Below are 17,404 nucleotides of genomic sequence, written 5' to 3'. Positions count from 1 at the left end.
ACTCTGGATCTGAATATCCCACATACAATCGGGGGGGGGGGGGGGGCTTGCTGAAGCAAACATGACACCTAAGAGAGGTGGAAGTAGATTTAATGAGAGTCATAAAATCAGCTTTTGGAACATGATGCAGGTATGAATGTAAGCGGTTTATAAGGACAAGTTAGTGGAGTCCCTTCCTTGCTAATGCAGGGAGTTATAGTGGCGTGGGTTTGGTATACTCACTCCATCTCTGAATCCACCTTGCTGTTCAAGAATCAAGCACCACAGCGGTGGTGCCTTTCCCACTGGCTCTGAAAAGAATTGTGTCGTCCCTGTAAAAAAGTTACCGGGTTGGGATTTAAAAGGCTGTTGTTATTGGGTGTTCTCTCTCTCGTTAACAGAAGTAATACACACACATAAAGCCTATTGGACACATTTGGTAATAATAATAATAATAATAATAATAATAATAATAATAATTGTACCCCACCCATCTGGCTGGGTTTCCCCAGGTACTCTGGGTGGCTTCCAACAGAACACTAAAAACAGAACAAAACTTCAAACATTAAAAACTTCTTTTCACTTTTAATTTTAAATTTATGAGATGGGTGTGATATAAAGTAATCATAATAATATCATTTTTCTATAACAATTGCTGTCAAAGCATCTTAGAGAATAGAACAGTAGCTTGTATTTTGTATCACAGGTATGTGTTTTGTATTCACACCCCAGATTTCAGCCCTCTCTAGGTGGCCAATCATGGGTTAATTCAGTGTGCCGTACTATTGACTTAAATTCTGATAAACAGAAAGTGTTGATTTGTGTCTTCTCCAGCAAATACGTTTGACAGCCAAATACTGTGAAGAGCAAAGTATTCCTTTTCCAAAAGTTGACCTAACCGAAGAAGACTGGAAGAATCCCAGAGAGTGCTATGTGTTCTCAGATGAAGATAACCCACAAGCGCCAATTCTGATTTATTTCCCTCTAGTATGTGCCTCCTTCAAGGAGTACAAGGCACCAGGTAAATTCAGCGTCCATTGCCTAATGTGTTTTTAATAGCAATCTGTAGTCTGAACTTCTCAGTCTTTTTTCTCCCATTTAATTTTTTTGTTTAATCCATTTGATGCTTCTATCACTAGGAACCCTCACTGGTGCCTGCCATCCCCCCCCCTTGAAATGTTGGTGCATGTTGACATAGCATCACTTCGAGGGAGTTCTGGGGGAAACTGGCACCCACCAGGATTTTTTTTCCATACACCCACTTTCCCCTGCCAGCAACACAGAGAGGAAAGAGAGAGGTTTGCTGATTTATACACCCACCCACCCACTCACTGAACACAGGTCTCTGAAATAACTAAAATCCTGTCCCCACCCCATCCAGATGAGAGGTGGAAGAGGAGTGTGTACACCCTGGGTGAGAAGTAGGAATGGCTTGATTGATTTTTTTGTATCTTGCTGTGTAGTAAATTGGCATTCCCAATATATATCTGGCATAATTTATATGCATCTTACTATGTTCTATGCGAATATGTCCCAGAATTGGGAGCAGTGGTGGCATTTAGTTAGTTGGGTTGTGGAATAGCTGAAAGGGTGGGGAAGAGTCAAACTTTGACCCCTGAGTTATCCAATAGGTTTTGTGGCAGGAGGTTTATTACAGAAGTGCTAGGCCAGCTATTGTTTACACATAATAGACTCTGGCTGTGTCTTCCAACTTTCCCAAGCAGCTAAATAACACAAGAAGCAAGTAAGCAATCTATTTTTAAATAGCCATAATTTGGAATTTGTGTGTAGTGAATCCATCACTCCAAATTGTAAATGTGGGAATGGGTTGGACCTAACATAAGATTCCACTTTCCTTCCAATAAAAGGCCAATGAGAGTAAGAATGGAAAGAATGCCGGAGCCAAGATTTGCAGTCTTCCACCTTGGCCCCAAACTGTTAATTGGAGACAAGCAAACATGAATCCCAGACAGTAACACATTTCTGAGCTACAGGCTCATATGGCAGCTGTAAAACTGTATAAGCAGGAGGCTTGCCAATAGCAAAATATAGTAGGGCTTCATACTGCATAAGATTGGACGAAATTCAAAAAGGGAGGGAATGCTCTGCAATTATCTCCAAAGCTTGCCCCAGCCATGGTGAGATTCTATAGGTGTCATTTCCAAAATTGTTTGCAGAAACCACACACTATTTATTCACTATGGACATTTTCATCCTTTTCAGAGGCCTGGGAAAAGAATGCCCCTGGCTTCTACCTCTGCCCCTATGGCTGGGGTGGGGAGTTGATTCAGTGTGCTCCTAAAGGCCAATTTATGTAATCTGCATTTTCTGAAACAATATGCGAACCCAAACACAGTCATCCTTCAAAATTCCATTCTCTGAATTTTGCACAGCAGTTCCCCAGCCAAGTAGTATGTACAAAAGTGGATGTGCTAGGGTAAAGCGTGCATATGAATGCATGCTTGGAAGAGCACACAGATGCAAACAACAACAACAAAAGAATTTGCAAAGATGCATTGTTGCTATCACAGGAGAAACTTTTCTTGGGACTTTTAGCTGGTTGAATGAAAGTTTCAAGGGGATGCTGCTTGGATTTGCAGAAATGAGTATTGGAAAAATACCCTAAAAGTGCAATGTTGTCTTGCCCAAAAGAAAAGAAAACCCTATAGTACTTTTGGAATTTCTTACTGCTCAGCAAATTGGGTCATGCATAACAAGGAGAGCATGGAATAGGTAGAGTAATGTGGAATCGTTTTGTTGCTGTTGGTTGTTTCCAGTTTAGCAACGTTGACACTTCCTACCAAAATGCAGTACAGAACTCTGAATGAAGTCAGGTTTGCTTACCAGTGGTATTATTTTGTTTCTTTCTTTCAGGAGTGAAACGCACTCCTTCTGAAATGAGTGGATGTAAAGTAAACTTGGGTAAAGACTCGCCTTACAAAACAATCCATTTAACCTACAGTGAAGAGGACTTCGACAGACTACTAAACCTGTGCACCTATAACATCCTCTGTAGCAAAGACCACATCCTCCAGGCCATCCAGCATGCTATACAGAAGAAGAAAAACATTTCGTCTCAGGCTAGAAAGAAATTCTGTCACCCTGAGCAGGGCACCAATTAGCCCCCAACACTTACATTGTTGGAGGTTATGCTAAGGCATAGTCATACCATACAGTTTGCAGTGAACACTAACGAGTGTAGTTCCCACCCTGCCTAGTTTGAACAGATGGCTTCTTTATTTATTAATATTCCTATTTTTTGAGCCATCCATGTTCAAGGTCACATACCTGGGTTGTAGCTTGCGAACAATGCGAGGAACATAGCAGGAAGAGCTTCAGGAGGTGATTCTGATGGGGCTGGACCACACTCAGTTAAAGTTACCAAGTCAGTAAGTAGCTGAGATTGTATTGCAAGGAGTGACATTGTTGATACATTAATTTGAGAGGTCACAGGGATTTGTTTATAATACTTTGAATGGTGACCCTCTGCACCTCTAATGGAAATGAAGATGTGTTGGACTTCAGTACCAATGGAAACTGTGAAGAGTGGAGCTTTCTTGCATCAATTCCACTATGAGCAATTACATCATACCATACAGATATTCTTGCTGTTCCTTTGCTGATCACTATTGTTTCCATTTCCTATTCTAAAGAGGACTCATGCATTTCAGCTGTGAATAAAAACCACCATTGCTAAAATAATTTAGTATTATAACTTAATGAAACCCATTATAATTATTTGCAATATTGCCTTGTTTGCTTGTATTGCCTCCGTGTTTAGTCAGATCTGCTAGTTAAATTCAACAAACTCAATCCACAACATGACGGCTTTTGCTTGTATTTGATCCTTTTAAACCCAAATCTATAGCTAAATTTGCCACAATAGAAGTGATTCAGGAGGGAGTTAAGTATCTTCTGCAAACACTTAATTGGAGATTTATTGAGGGTAAGGTTACCAGATTTTTTTCAATGAATCCGGGGACACTTTTCAACTTCAGTGGATTTTGTATGGGGACTGATGTGTAAATCCGGGGACATCTGGTAACCTTACTCTAGGGCTGGGAATAGCACCTACCTGATACGCTCAGAAAATGGGTCTGAGACATGCTGTGGTCAGCATTCACAGTGTTAGGCTAGATAGAGGAACTCCTAATCTGACTCAATGAATAAATGTTGCTCTTTTGTTGCTTTGAGGCAGCTGATTCTACCAATGGTAAAGGTAAAGGTACCCCTGCCCATACAGGCCAGTCTTTACAGACTCTAGGGTTGTGCGCCCATCTCACTTAAGAGGCCGAGGGCCAGCGCTGTCCGGAGACACTTCCGGGTCACGTGGCCAGCGTGACAAAGCTGCATCTGGCGAGCCAGCGCAGCACACGGAAACGCTGTTTACCTTCCCGCCAGTAAGCGGTCCCTATTTATCTACTTGCACCCAGGGGTGCTTTCGAACTGCTAGGTTGACAGGCGCTGGGACCGAGCAACGGGAGCGCACCCTGCTGCGGGGATTCGAACCACCGGCCTTTCGATTGGCAAGCCCTAGGCGCTGAGGCTTTTACCCACAGCGCCACCCGTATTTTTAAAAATAGATTGGCACTATAATATTGCTATTTGGACTGGCAGAGATCAGCAAAGCCTCTATATGAATTGGATGTCAGGTGCCCTGATTCCACATGCCTGGTTCTTTGGTGAGGCAACCTCTTACACACAAGCAGTGCACAGTTGGTGATTGTATGTTTGCATGCAAAACCTTCTGGGGGATGCAATGGCAAACAGTTATGTTGTATAGTTAAAATGGAAGCCTTCAACCTGTTTGCTGTAAATTGAAAATACCCTGTAAAAAGCTGGTTTCCATTGCTTATGAATGCTCTGGAAGATGTTACCATAAACCTGAGGGTAGGCATGTCAGAGCCTTAAATAGTGTCAGAAGAATTTTGTCTCCACAGAACATTAAGTATTAAAAACCAGATCTTCAGCTGGAGCAAATTATATCCACTCTTCAGAAATTATTTGGGGTAATATGATTTATACTGTTTCAGAATCTGGTTCAAAAGTATTTGCATCTCTCATATAAAAGCAAGACCACTCAGAAATGGTATATTTTCATCATCTTGTCAAGAAATTTGAAATATAAAGAACAGGGACTTGAGAGACAAAGTATGACCAATTTTGTTCTAAAGCAGTCAAGGTTAAACATTTTGGTGTGTTTTAAATAAAGCATTGCCACATTTAATAAAGGCAAAATGAATAGAAGTAGATGTAGTGTACTAGGAAGGAACTCAGGAATTTATTATTTTTGCTTTAAGAGTATCTCAGGAAGAACAAAAAATATATGCAGTTACTATGTGGTGACTATAACTTCATAATAAAACAGTTGCAACAGTAAATCTTCGTGTGGGGTCAGTTTTATTTAAAGAGGTACGGTATATGAAAAAATGTTTTCCATTAGTTTAAAACTAGAGAAACATCAGTATAAAATTTGGTATTCTATGTATTATCTAAAACCTAGTTCTCTCTGGAAAGCAGTTTCTAAACATTAAAATGAAGGAACGCAAACAGTTTCATCCTTTTCTCTTACTATAGTGCATTTTTAATGCACAACCCATTGATGGTGACAGCCTAATGTAAGGGGATGGGCCAGCAGTGGGGAGAGGCTCTTTGTAGTCGCAAAGACCCTTTCACATGCCTAATATGTGAAGGAGGCTTAAGTACTTTCTAGCAGTACTTCCCTCTAAAAAATAAGTATGCTGAGAGCAGCCAGTCTACAGTCACTTTTATGGCTTTTCAATCCATATGGTTTACAGTCTAAAATATATTGGTGCTGAATTATTGACAGTGGCACTGTTTTGTTGTTTTATTTACTTAGCGAAGGCAATAGGGTGTAGTCAAAAGAAGAACCCAGCACATCCACAGAACTGCAGCACTCGCTTCCATTTGCTGCTCTTATTTCTTGCTAAAAAGCTTCTTGAAGACATTCTTCTCTTTCTTTTTCTTCTGCTTTGTGACATCAATCTCTGGCTCTGTTCTCCCCGGGTTCTGCAGAGTGTCTAGGCTCTTGGTTACTTCAGTTTTCGGTTCAGCTTTGGCTCCTGAAAAACTAACCATTGTCAGCACCTGCCTAACCTCAGGAGGAAGCATATTTCACAACCAGGGTGCAACTGCAGAGATGGCCTTATTATATATTGCTGGGGAACTACCCTTTATTAGGCAATGGTGCAACCAAAAAGGCCTCCTAATGGAAAAGGGAAATTCTTCTACCTGAGATCTTAAAAATCTCGTGCTGGTCAGGATCCTTGTACAGTGGTGCCCCGCAAGACGAATGCCTCGCAAGACGGAAAACCCGCTAGACGAAAGGGTTTTCCGTTTTGGAGGTGCTTCGCAAAACGAATTTGCTATGGGCTTGCTTCGCAAGACGAAAATGTCTTGCGAGTTCCTGCGATTTTTTTCCGCTCCCCACCCCCTTTTTCTAAGGCACTAAGCTGCTAATAGCCTTTTAGCAGCTAATCCGCTAATCCCTTAAGCCTTTAATAGCCGCTAATAGCCGCTAAACCGCTAATAGCGCTAATCCGCTAATGGGGTTGCTTCACAAGACGAAAAAACCACTAGACGAAGAGACTCACGGAACGGATTCTTTTCGGCTTGCGAGGCACCACTGTATTCTAACTGAGCCAATAGCCATCTCCATGTTGCCTACAGAGACTGACAGTAGCTCTCCATGGTTTCAGACAAGGGATTTTTTCCCAGTCTTACCTGACTATGCTAGGGACCGAACCTGGGCTCCTTACCAGTGCAAAAATACCACTGAGCTATTACCTTTCCCCATCACACTAAAAAGCTGTCATGATGCACTCCTGGAAAAATAACCACCCATCAATGTGACACCCTGCACCAAATTCTATGTCTGATCTCCCTGGGTTGCCACTACTCAAGGAGCAGAAGCAGAATTTAGAATGGTAAAAAAACTAAGGGGCTATCGGGCCTTATACTACAGCATCTGCTAAATCAACTTGGCTCCTATTCTGGTGATTTAGGAGTGGTTGTTTTGGAACTGACACAGCATTTTACAGAGCTGCTTTACTGAATGCCTTGCAGGCTCAGTTGGCGGGTGATTTGTCTGTGTTTGACATACATCCCCAATGTAGGAATTTAAGTTTTGGGGAAAGGCCAAATATGTAATGAGAACAAGGAGGAATTTCACACAGAGGCGTGTAATTGGAGCAGATTCCTCAGTTCATTATTCCAACCCCCTAAGAATTCGATATATTTCCTAGCCAACCCTGTTTTTCCACTCGATTCCTCCTAATTTATAATCTCACATTTTAACCAACATTTCCCATGGACTATATCATTTTCTTAGTTGATACATTCCACACCTCCTCAGGGATAAAACAGAGATGGAGGGTGGATGTGTGTTGAAATGTGTTAAATTGAAATTAACATATGCACAAAATGAGTGCAACCACCCCTTCAAGCTGATGTTTATGAATTGTATAATTGTATCTCAAGTTACCCAGAAAATTGCCCCCTTTTGCCTAACTGCAGTTAAACTTTACCTTGGACTCCTTGATCCAGAGTTCCTGTCTTTCCTCCATTAGGATAAGGCTGTGCTTTATGATAGCTTTGAGGGTGCTCTGATAGACTGGACATCAACAGTGTTACTGGATCAGACTCCACGGAGTACACAGAAGAAGCATCTGAAATGAGTTATTAGCACATCTTTAATGGTCCTGTAGGACGCGGGTGGTGCTGTGGTCTAAACCACTGAGCCTAGGGCTTGCCGATAGGAAGGTCAGTGGTTTGAATCCCCTTGACGGGGTGAGCTCCCGTTGCTCGGTCCCAGCTCCTGCCAACCTAGCAGTTCGAAAGCACGTCAAAGTGCAAGTAGATAAATAAGGACCGCTTACTAGCGGGAAGGTAAACGGCGTTTCCATGCACTGCTCTGGTTTCGCCAGAAGTGGCTTAGTCATGCTGGCCATGTGACATGGAAAAACTGTGGGCAAATGTTGGCTCCCTCAGCCAGTAAAGTGAGATAAGCACCGCAACCTCAGAGTTGTTCGTGACTGGACTTAACTGTCAGGGATCCTTTACCTTTAATGGTCCTGTGGCTGAGTAAAGCTACCATCAAAACTCTAGAAATATTTATAGATCACTATTGATTTATTCAAGTCACAAATAAGGACTTGAAAAAATCTGTTGACTTGGGACTGCTGGAAGGTTATCAAGCCTCTAGCACAGAGCTTTCCAAACTTTTCATGTTGATGACACACTTTTTAGACATGCATCATTTCACAAGACAGTAACTCAGTTTTACTAGCAAACCAGAGGTTAAACTAACCCTTTTCCAGTCCCGCAAGGAGCATGGGGAGCGTTCATGCAATACACTTATACACTGCAGATGACTCACGAATGTTGTGACACACAGTTTGGAAAGGTCTGCTCTAGCAGGCTACAGTATGCGTCTGATGAGCTCTGTTCACCAAAGTGGGTTATAAATTGGGGAGGCCTGACCTAGATAAAGTACAGTTCTCATCTCCTAATTGAATGAATCATTTATCCCACACCTCTATTACTCTCCACCACCTTCAATGTTTTCATAATGAAAGAAGATATGAGAACTGATAATAGATTAATAATAATGCTTTTAATTTTGTTTATGGAAGCCAGAGGAGGTCTGTATCAAATTTACGTATGTACCATGAAGAAAGCAATTAATCTGTGCACTTGACTGGTAAGAATTTTGCATATTGCTATGGTCAATGGCCAAAATATCATCAAAATATTAGATTAGTAAACTGGATTATACTATATGGCAGAAGAATATGGTGTATTTTTATATGTTAGCTGCCCTGAGTTCCTGTCAGGGAAAAATATATAAACAAACAAACAAACATACAACAACAACAACAACATTACACAGCATGTTTTCATTTCTATATTATATTGTTTCCCCCTCTTAGGTGTATTTTTATATTTTTAATAAAAGAAAAAATGTTCCAGTATTACCAGAATCTTCAGAATCCTGAGCAAGGATTATACTAAAATCCTGTGTCAATTCTCCTGATTCCTGGGGATTTCCAACAGGTTTTTTTTCTTTTGCAACTTTGAAGGAAGGTGTTCTCCTATCAACAAACAGTATTAAACAGATATTAGCTTTCCTCTGCTGAAAACCTAGATAACAAATACAAGTTTAAATTAATTACAGTATATCACACCCTTAACTGTAAATATATTAAGGGCAAGAAACAAAACAAAGAACCATCAATCATTTTGTCGCAAGTCCTGTGGAGGTGTCATGCAGGGGATGGCCTGATCCAGAGAAAGAATGGGCAGAGATTTCAGTGAGGTATTTGGCAGAAGTAAGTGCTGGTTTTAAGACACTGGCATTCCTGATCCTAATAATTTCCACCACATGATTTCCAGCAACAAGCCCGTCCATACTTAACTTTTGTCCAGCGTTTTCTAGGCACAGGTCTGCGCTTTAAAGCACTGTCTGTTTTGTTTTTGCCCCAGTGCTTTCCCTGTGAAAACAAGAATCAGAACAAACAGCAATTCAGATTTTCAGCAGATTGCTGTTTGCTCTGATTCAGTGGAAGAGAGTGGACTTTTGCAGTGAAAGTACTGGGGGGGGGGGAGTGCTAAAACGTGGCACTTTAAAGCATGGACCTGGGCCCAGAAATGTGGCACAAAATGAAGTCTGGATGACCCCTACGTATTGTCATCATTTCTGATAGGAGTGTTTATAAGATGTAGAGGCATATCTATGCCGTAAAAGACAATCTATGTTACTTAGGTTACTGCAGTCTTTACAAAGATGACAGATAAGTAACATTTGACCCGACATATACAAAATCAGTGTCTACCTGAGAAGCAGACTTTTGGTAATCTCCTTGTTGGCAGAACTCCCAGCTGCAGAGATCCAAGGTTTTATCTGAGGCCTCGTTGCATTTGTAGTGGCTAGAAGTTCATTCCGCAGAGAACGCAGGCTGTTATGGCGGCCTTGTAGAACCCAAGTAAAAAATACATAACATGGATGAAAGACAATTAATAAGAAGGATTAGTTTTTAAACACAATATTGCTCCTGAGCTACAGCCCTTATCCAGTGTTGTGTAGTGATTAAGAGCGGTAGTCTCGTAATCTGGTGAACCGGGTTCGCGTCTCCGCTCCTCCACATGCAGCTGCTGGGTGACCTTGGGCCAGTCACACTTCTCTGAAGTCTCTCAGCCTCACTCACCTCACAGAGTGTTTGTTGTGGGGGAGGAAGGGAAAGGAGAATGTTAGCTGCTTTGAGACTCCTTAGGGTAGTGATAAAAGCAGGATATCAAATCCAAACTGTTGTTCTTCTTATCTTCAGTCAGTAAAGCTTCTGCTCTTTGAGCTGGATAGACCAATGGTTTGATTTGGTATAAGGCAGCTTTCTATGTTGTATCTGGGGTACTTCAGTATGTGTGTCTTTTGCTTGTCCAATTATCCACCTCTGTTGAGGCATCTTGTGGGAATGTCACATGGGCAGAAATAGGGAAATGCTGCATAAAATGAATCAAACAGCCTTACCTAATGTAGTCCATAATGCTTGCACCCAGTCTTCCATTAGCTTCTGAGAAGGTGCTGCGAAGTAGTACTCTGATCCATCACTCAACCTGTAAGTCACAGATTGAAGAAGGACTGAGTTCTGGGGTAGCCTTTCCCAATAAGTTATGTATAGGAAAACCCAGAATTCTCTTCTTTTGTTTTCAGTTGGGTTTTTCTTTTGAGATAAAGTTAAGGATACAGACAACAAAAAGGATGACTAATATGTAATGATACAAAAAGATCACTAATTTCTGCAGTTTCGTTGGGAAGAAGGAAACGACATTCAAATGAGTCTAGACACAGAGATGCATGTTTTAGATTGGGTGTGTGATGTGTGGGATAACCAACCTCATTTAACAAACATGAAGGAGCTAACTGTCCTGTCAGGCTTAGCGAGGTCACTCCCTCTCACCTTGAGAGAAGAGGAATCAATAACTTAGTTACAGTGATGAAAGTTCCTAAGTCAAGTTTTACTGCCTGTGCAACTTTTCCTGAATGCTGTATGGAAAAGCTAATGAATTTGACCTTTGGAGAATTTGTAAGTAAACAATTTTTAACGTACCAAACATGTGGTCTTTTTCTTTGCTAGGGGAAATTGGGAACTTTGGGAGGAACTTAGAAGGGGAGATTTTAAAGATCTAACAGCCTATATTTCCTTGCTTTACTTTGCCACATGTTTTGTGATTTTCTGGGGTTCTCTCACCAAAGAGTACTTGCCCCAAACTTGGATCTTTGCATCACTGACTTGATGTACCTTAGGCTGAAGGCGTGTTCTTTCCTAGAATACTCCGTCAACTTCTCACACTTGGCTCCAGCAATACTAAGTGATGAAATTGGAGTTGTATTCTGGCAAGGCAGAAGAAGAGATGATAACCAAATACTTTCAATCCTATTTTTTTCTGGTTTAAACACTTACTCATCCTGTATAGTTGGGGTGTCAATAATGCAGGAAAGGTTTCCTTGAAAAACTGCTCATCATTCACTAAGAGGGTTTATCCACACTTCCCCTTGTCCTGTACCTAGAAAGCATGGTCCAAGTGATTTCCTGCTTGACCCATGCTTTCTTGGCATGGATCTGAGTGGGCTTCCCCTTGTTCTGTTCCTTTCCTAGGAAAACCTGCTCTTTAACTCTAAATAGGGCAAACGCAAATATGGAGAAACCCACATTGACATTAGGTCCTATGGAGCACTAAAGAGCAGTTTTCCCTGAGGGAAAGCAGAGGGGCAAGTGGAAGTGTCAATAAGCCCTCAGTGTTCCTTTGTGATGTGCAGGGGAGTATCTGGTACCTCCCAGGGCTTGTTCTCCATATATGTGGAGTGACAGTGAGGCATGGCTAAAGCTTCAGGTGGACTAATCCTGAATATGCCACAGAACCTACTTTAGCAGAAAGGAGTGTATTGGCATATAAACTGATATGGAAGGGAACATTAACAGCAGAAAGTTTGAAAGCCACTACTGTAGGGTTATATGCCAATATCATGTTTCTCTGCACTAACAAATGACCAAGTATCATAACCTTACTGGCTCTGTCTGTCTGTCTGTCTGTCTGTCTGTACCATGGATCATCACTTACAATACTGAACATTGTTGGGGGCACCACCCAGCTCCTATTTTTAAAGGGACAGATTTCTGAATCTTGCTGCCCTAGGATATATTCATCTACAACTGTGTCCAACTAATATACCAAAGATGAAGACTACCTCACCTTCAAGGCAGATTTCTATTGCTCAATATTTCTTTGCCAGGAATGTGGGGTTTCAGCATTTGTGTGTGTGTGAATTAGAAGACATTTTGACATGTATGTAGTGCATAAAATACCAAATACTACTAATAATAACACAGTCTTTAATAAGAACTGAAATGTGGAAACACAAATTACCTGGAATGCTTCCTTTTCATCCCTGTAGATGTCAAGTTTTTGTCTTCCAAGTTTAACGTAATATCTGTTCCAAGCTCTTGACATTGGCTACAAAAGTCATAAAACTAAGTCAACCACCTATTACCTCTAAACATCAACTGTGCTGCTTATTACTGAATCACTGGGGGTTATTCATCACTTCATGGTTTGCTTTTACTCTGATTACATTCATCTAATGTATTGTACAGTGTTTTGTTTTTAGCCTCAACCATGCAGCTGGATAGTAGGATACGCTTTGCAATAGCTGAGCTATACAGTTCAGGGAGAGAGTCTTGTAAGGCAGGGATGGCGGAACCTGTGGCCTTCCAGATGTTGTTGGACTCCACCCTCCATCATTCTTAACTATTGGACGTGCTGACTAGGCCTGATGGAAGTTGGAATCCAACATCTGGAAGGCTGCAGATTCCCTTTCCTGGTTGCAAGGGCCAAGCTTCTCCACAAATTATTAAACATATAGTAATTAACATGGGCAAAGGTGAGATTTCCAAATGTGTTAAAAATCTGAAGTATTTTAATCCTCTCTGAGCTTTAAAATGCATCAGTGTGAAAAGGGTAAGTAAGAGAATGAAACAAAATCAACGGGATTTTTTGGGAACTAGCTGTATCAATGTCATGTGAACCAATCAATGTGATGTGAACCTAATGTGATGAAGCTACTTAGGATGTAGGCAAAGAGGGGGAAGATGGGATGTGGAAAGGTTGGGTAAAAGATGGGTGGAGCAGTATTCAACTAAACAATCGCACCAGCAGAATGACTTTTGATTGCACAATTGGCCCCCCCTCCCCGCTCTGTGTGCCCCCAACATCTGTTCTGGGGTTTCTCCCAACCTTCTGGAGAAGATTTAGGGACTGTTGGGGAGGAGAGGAAAAGTCCTGATGCAAAATCCTTCTGCCCATGGAATAAGAAAAAAATGAGCAAGGAGGGGAAATCTCAGGAAGGGATAGGTGTATGGGGATTAGCAAGGGTAACTCCACAGGCATTATATCAAGAGTTTTCTTGATTCCCTCCACCCCACCCAAGACTCCCTGTTACAATCACCTCAAAATGGGAAAGAAGATTAGGCTAACATGCTTTGCCTTTAGTGAGCCTGTTCTGTTTATATATTATCTCATCTTTCCCTTGGCAGTTTAACTTGTGGTTACCTGTCTTCTTCCTGGAAGAATCTGATCCCTCTTTTCTAGGAAACCCTCCATGCCCTGCTGATTTGTAGGAACCTGGAATCCACAAGGCAATTTCAGAGATCTTAAATTGGTTGCAAGAATGCTTGATTATAGCACTAATTAATATCCCATAGTTAAGGGCCACTTCACGTATTGCAGAGTTATCAGCTGCCAGTGAGTATTTGGTGTGTCCAGTATCCCCCCTAACCCTTTAATTTCTAACACAGAAAAAACAAATTATAGATTTATGTAGCTTTCATTTAGTGTAGGGGTTGCCGTGGGCGCAGATAAATGGCAACCTACCTGAAAAGCAGTTTCTGATCTCTGAGGAGGTAAATCCAAGGATGGCAAAGTTGGATAAATGTCAAATGATTCACTCGTGGGCACAGTCCTCACTTTTTTGGTTTCTACATCAGAGAGAGTGCCATCGTTTGTGTTTTTCATATTTGATGGTTTGAAATCACTAGCGTGCGGTACCACCAAATCACCGTCGGGTGGCTGGATTTTTAGGTTAGAGGGTAACGAGGACACCAAAGAAGTCTGAGTTCCTAAATCTGAATTTTGTAGGCTAAGCGACACTGGTGAAGGAGGAGAACTGACATTGCTGGAGTCGGTCAACGTTAGATCTTCTCCAAGGCCACATTTGTGCAAATTCTCTTTGGACTTTTGTGTAGGAGACACACCACATTCTAGGGGAATCTTTAATGTGTCCGTTGAAGAAATAGATGGCAATGGTTGAGTTCGCTTCGGATCAAGATGTTTCGTGTGAGATGTTCTCCTGTCTGAATGTCTTCTTCTTAGAGAGGGAACCTTGATCACTTTCCCTTTCTCTCGTTGCCCACTCTCCTTAGCATCAATTTGTTTCAGTAGTTTCAGTTCCCTCTGAAAGAAACAAAAAGTGTACCTGAATGAAAATGAAGTAAAAAAACCAAGTAGTTGTGAGCCATGGACATATCTGCCACAGATACTACTAAATTTGAGGTGAAACCAGCAAGATCAGGCTATAATTTGGGCAGGTATACGGGTGTGTTACATAAATCTGTCAATTTTGGTTTCTCATTTGCTCCATTGCCACATTAGTTTGCACCTTTTTTTAAAAAAAAAGTTCACAGTATAATTTGTCTGCATGCCCTTCTCCTAATATATTATCACATTTGTAAGCAATTTCCCCCTCATATAACACCTTTTGGTATGCTTTCACTAAACGTACTTTTAAATACACTTTCCCCCAACATACGCTTTTGTGTACCTATATTTTATTTGGGGAACTACAAAAGAGAAAGCAGGAAAATCCCAGCAAGGTGTTTGGCAGCAGCTGCATTTCCTCGCCATGTTTCCTCTTTCAATTCACCGTTTTCTGCCTTGACCTTCCTTGGCTGTTATATACACCTGGGGAAAGGCAGAGGATACCTGAGGGCTATCCATCTTAACAAGAAACTGAGCTGCGAAACCACAGGGTCCCACTCTTTATCGGGAAAGATAATGAGAGGTATTGATATCATTTGCCTTTGTGCAACAGGGCCTGCCCCAGGAAGCATTCACCAGCTTCTGTTACATTACCTTTGTCTTTCTGTTCAGCTGCGCAAATTTCTCCTCTTGGGCCTTTAGAATTTTTTCAAAATCTTGATGTTTCTTCAAGAGGTTCTCCACATCAGAGACTGAATGCTGGGGATGGGAGCAAATCAACAGAGGCGACCATTTGATACAGAAATACCACGAGAGAAGTGTTGGCAATGATGGGAAACGGAAGAGGCTGAAATTGTTCAAAGTTGGTCGAGGGAATAAAGCTTCATTTGAAATTGACGAGGCTCGTGTGACATTTTAAGTTTGCTCATTAAAGTTGCTGCATCTTGATCTTGAACATTTTGGAGGCAATAATATTTGGGCATTTGCTCATGCCATGTGGCCGGAAGAGTCAGTCATTGTCTACAATCACAGTTTCCGTTGTACTAAGTATTATGCAACAGATCAGTTGCAATGAGTATTGTGCAACATACACATAAGCTGCAGCCCTGTGCCATGATATATTCCAAACACTGGCAGAGGAAGAGGAGTGCAGGGGGAGTGCACTGCCCCCGGCAGCACAATTCCTGTGGGGTGCCATCATGGCTGCTCCTCTGCCCGCTCTGGGCGCCACGCCCTGGGACACACATCAGCCCCGCCCACACCTGTTCTCTGCCCCCCCCATGAAGCTCCGCCAGTGATTCCAAAGGTGTTTTTCCTGCTGTAGGACAGGGGTGGCTAACCGTTTGTGGTCTATGGGTCACATTCAGTCTTGACCATGGACCACATGCCAGCAGAGGACATGGTGACCGCACAGTGCAATATGCATGCGCGTGTACACACACACACACACACACACGACACTATTTCTTTTTAGCATTTGTAGGGAGCAGAAACATTTGCACAGCGAGCTGGAGTAGACCCCCCCTGTGCTGGGAATTAGCCTAGCAATTGCCTTGTGCTATGCTAAGCAGGCTGTGTATCCAGAAAAGCATGTCAGCATTTAAGTTTATGTTAACCTAACTCACCCCATAGCTAGGATCTGACAGAAAACCCTCCTTGGTTGTCATCCAAGCTTCAGCCAGGTCCAGCTCTCTCCTCAGTAACTGGATCTCCCAGTTTTCCTCGTACAAATCCTTCTTCATGTCCCAGCATTCCCGCACCATTCTCATTAGCTCCAACAGTTCTGAGAGCTTCTCTTCAATCTGCAGTAATAGTAGTAATTAATAATAACAACAACAACATATTACTTATACCCTGCCCATCTGGCCAGCCCCCCCAGCCACTCTGAGTGGCTTATAACAGGATATTAAAAACACAGTAAAATCTCAAATATTTAAAACTTCCCTAAACAGGGAACAATTCACAATTCCCAAGATTTAAATTGAAGGAAGGGTGGAGGAAGATAAAGGAACTGAACATTTTTATTTGGCATTCACAAGGTGGACTGAATACATGACCTCCCCTTGTGTCCATTTGGAAAGTATGGTTTTGTATTTTGCAAAACCACAGAAAGTTACTTATTAAAGATGATAGATTTAAACAAATGAATCAACCAAATATCAGTAGATATTGGAAAGATAAAACATCTGTATTGTCAAAAAACACCACCGCAAAGGTTCCAGTTAAAATGTCTGCTTGAATTAAAAGGTCTAAACAGCATGCCCAAAAGTAAGTTGTACAGTGGTCTAGCATACCTCTTTAGGGAAGCTGCCACTAAGAAAGGCCTGCATGTTTACTATTTACATGTGGCACTCTTTAAATTGCTATTGTTCTTATTAGCAGGATTACGCTATTAAAAATGAAAATGGATTCAAGAAGAGCAAGAATGATGGGAGTTATATCCCTACAACACCTGGAGAGCCACCCTTGCTTTACAAAGTCTGTAAAACAGACTTTGGGCACCTTTACTCACCCAGACAAATTTCAAACATAGCAATTTTTTCAGTGAAACTGCATGTACCTGGAACACACACCATTGCATGCAGTAAAAAAAAAACCTTAGGCACACAAGCTGCCCAAGCTATCCTCTTTACAAAGAATGCTTTCTCCTAGGCCTGCCATGCACTTTCAGGATTGCTGGTTGGATAAGACAAGCCCATCTGTTCTCCTGCTCTGCGAGTAGCATTTGTTTTTATTTTCGAAACAGAAACAGAAACACAGTGGGGTTTCTCAAAGTATGTAAAGTGACGTCCATAAGAGCAACAGGATCTTTTAACAAATTCTGAAGATGTTCTTACCCCCATGATCTGCAGATCTCCTTACAAATTATACACAA

The 17,404-nt window shown here is 41.7% G+C and overlaps 2 protein-coding genes across 4 annotated transcripts in view; one reads left to right on the top strand and one right to left on the bottom strand.

The window, feature by feature from the left end:
• LOC310681922 (cytosolic phospholipase A2 beta-like) overlaps positions 1–3,724 on the top strand; it is a 40,439-nt gene extending 36,715 nt beyond the window's left edge. For both annotated transcript variants that reach the window (XM_083449973.1, XM_083449972.1), the window contains exons 19-20: positions 814–1,000; positions 2,854–3,724. In XM_083449973.1, coding sequence (XP_083306099.1) covers positions 814–1,000; positions 2,854–3,101 — 435 coding nt within the window. In that variant the 3' untranslated portion in view covers positions 3,102–3,724. The remainder of the gene's footprint in view (positions 1–813; positions 1,001–2,853) is intronic.
• An 833-nt stretch (positions 3,725–4,557) lies between these two features.
• Positions 4,558–17,404, bottom strand: part of SPTBN5 (spectrin beta, non-erythrocytic 5) — a 104,328-nt gene continuing 91,481 nt past the window's right edge. For both annotated transcript variants that reach the window (XM_083449437.1, XM_083449438.1), the window contains exons 60-70: positions 16,155–16,331; positions 15,184–15,288; positions 13,927–14,505; positions 13,606–13,677; positions 12,424–12,510; positions 11,298–11,389; positions 10,526–10,611; positions 9,834–9,969; positions 8,977–9,092; positions 7,527–7,667; positions 4,558–6,062 (exon numbers count right to left, since the gene is read on the bottom strand). In XM_083449437.1, coding sequence (XP_083305563.1) covers positions 5,917–6,062; positions 7,527–7,667; positions 8,977–9,092; positions 9,834–9,969; positions 10,526–10,611; positions 11,298–11,389; positions 12,424–12,510; positions 13,606–13,677; positions 13,927–14,505; positions 15,184–15,288; positions 16,155–16,331 — 1,737 coding nt within the window. In that variant the 3' untranslated portion in view covers positions 4,558–5,916. The remainder of the gene's footprint in view (positions 6,063–7,526; positions 7,668–8,976; positions 9,093–9,833; positions 9,970–10,525; positions 10,612–11,297; positions 11,390–12,423; positions 12,511–13,605; positions 13,678–13,926; positions 14,506–15,183; positions 15,289–16,154; positions 16,332–17,404) is intronic.

The sequence above is a fragment of the Podarcis tiliguerta genome, assembly GCF_965153285.1.
Source record: "Podarcis tiliguerta genome assembly, chromosome: 1".
In the NCBI taxonomy this organism is placed as follows: Eukaryota; Metazoa; Chordata; class Lepidosauria; order Squamata; family Lacertidae; genus Podarcis; species Podarcis tiliguerta.
Note: the sequence above shows the minus strand (reverse complement) of the source record. Positions and strands in the feature narration are given on the sequence as shown.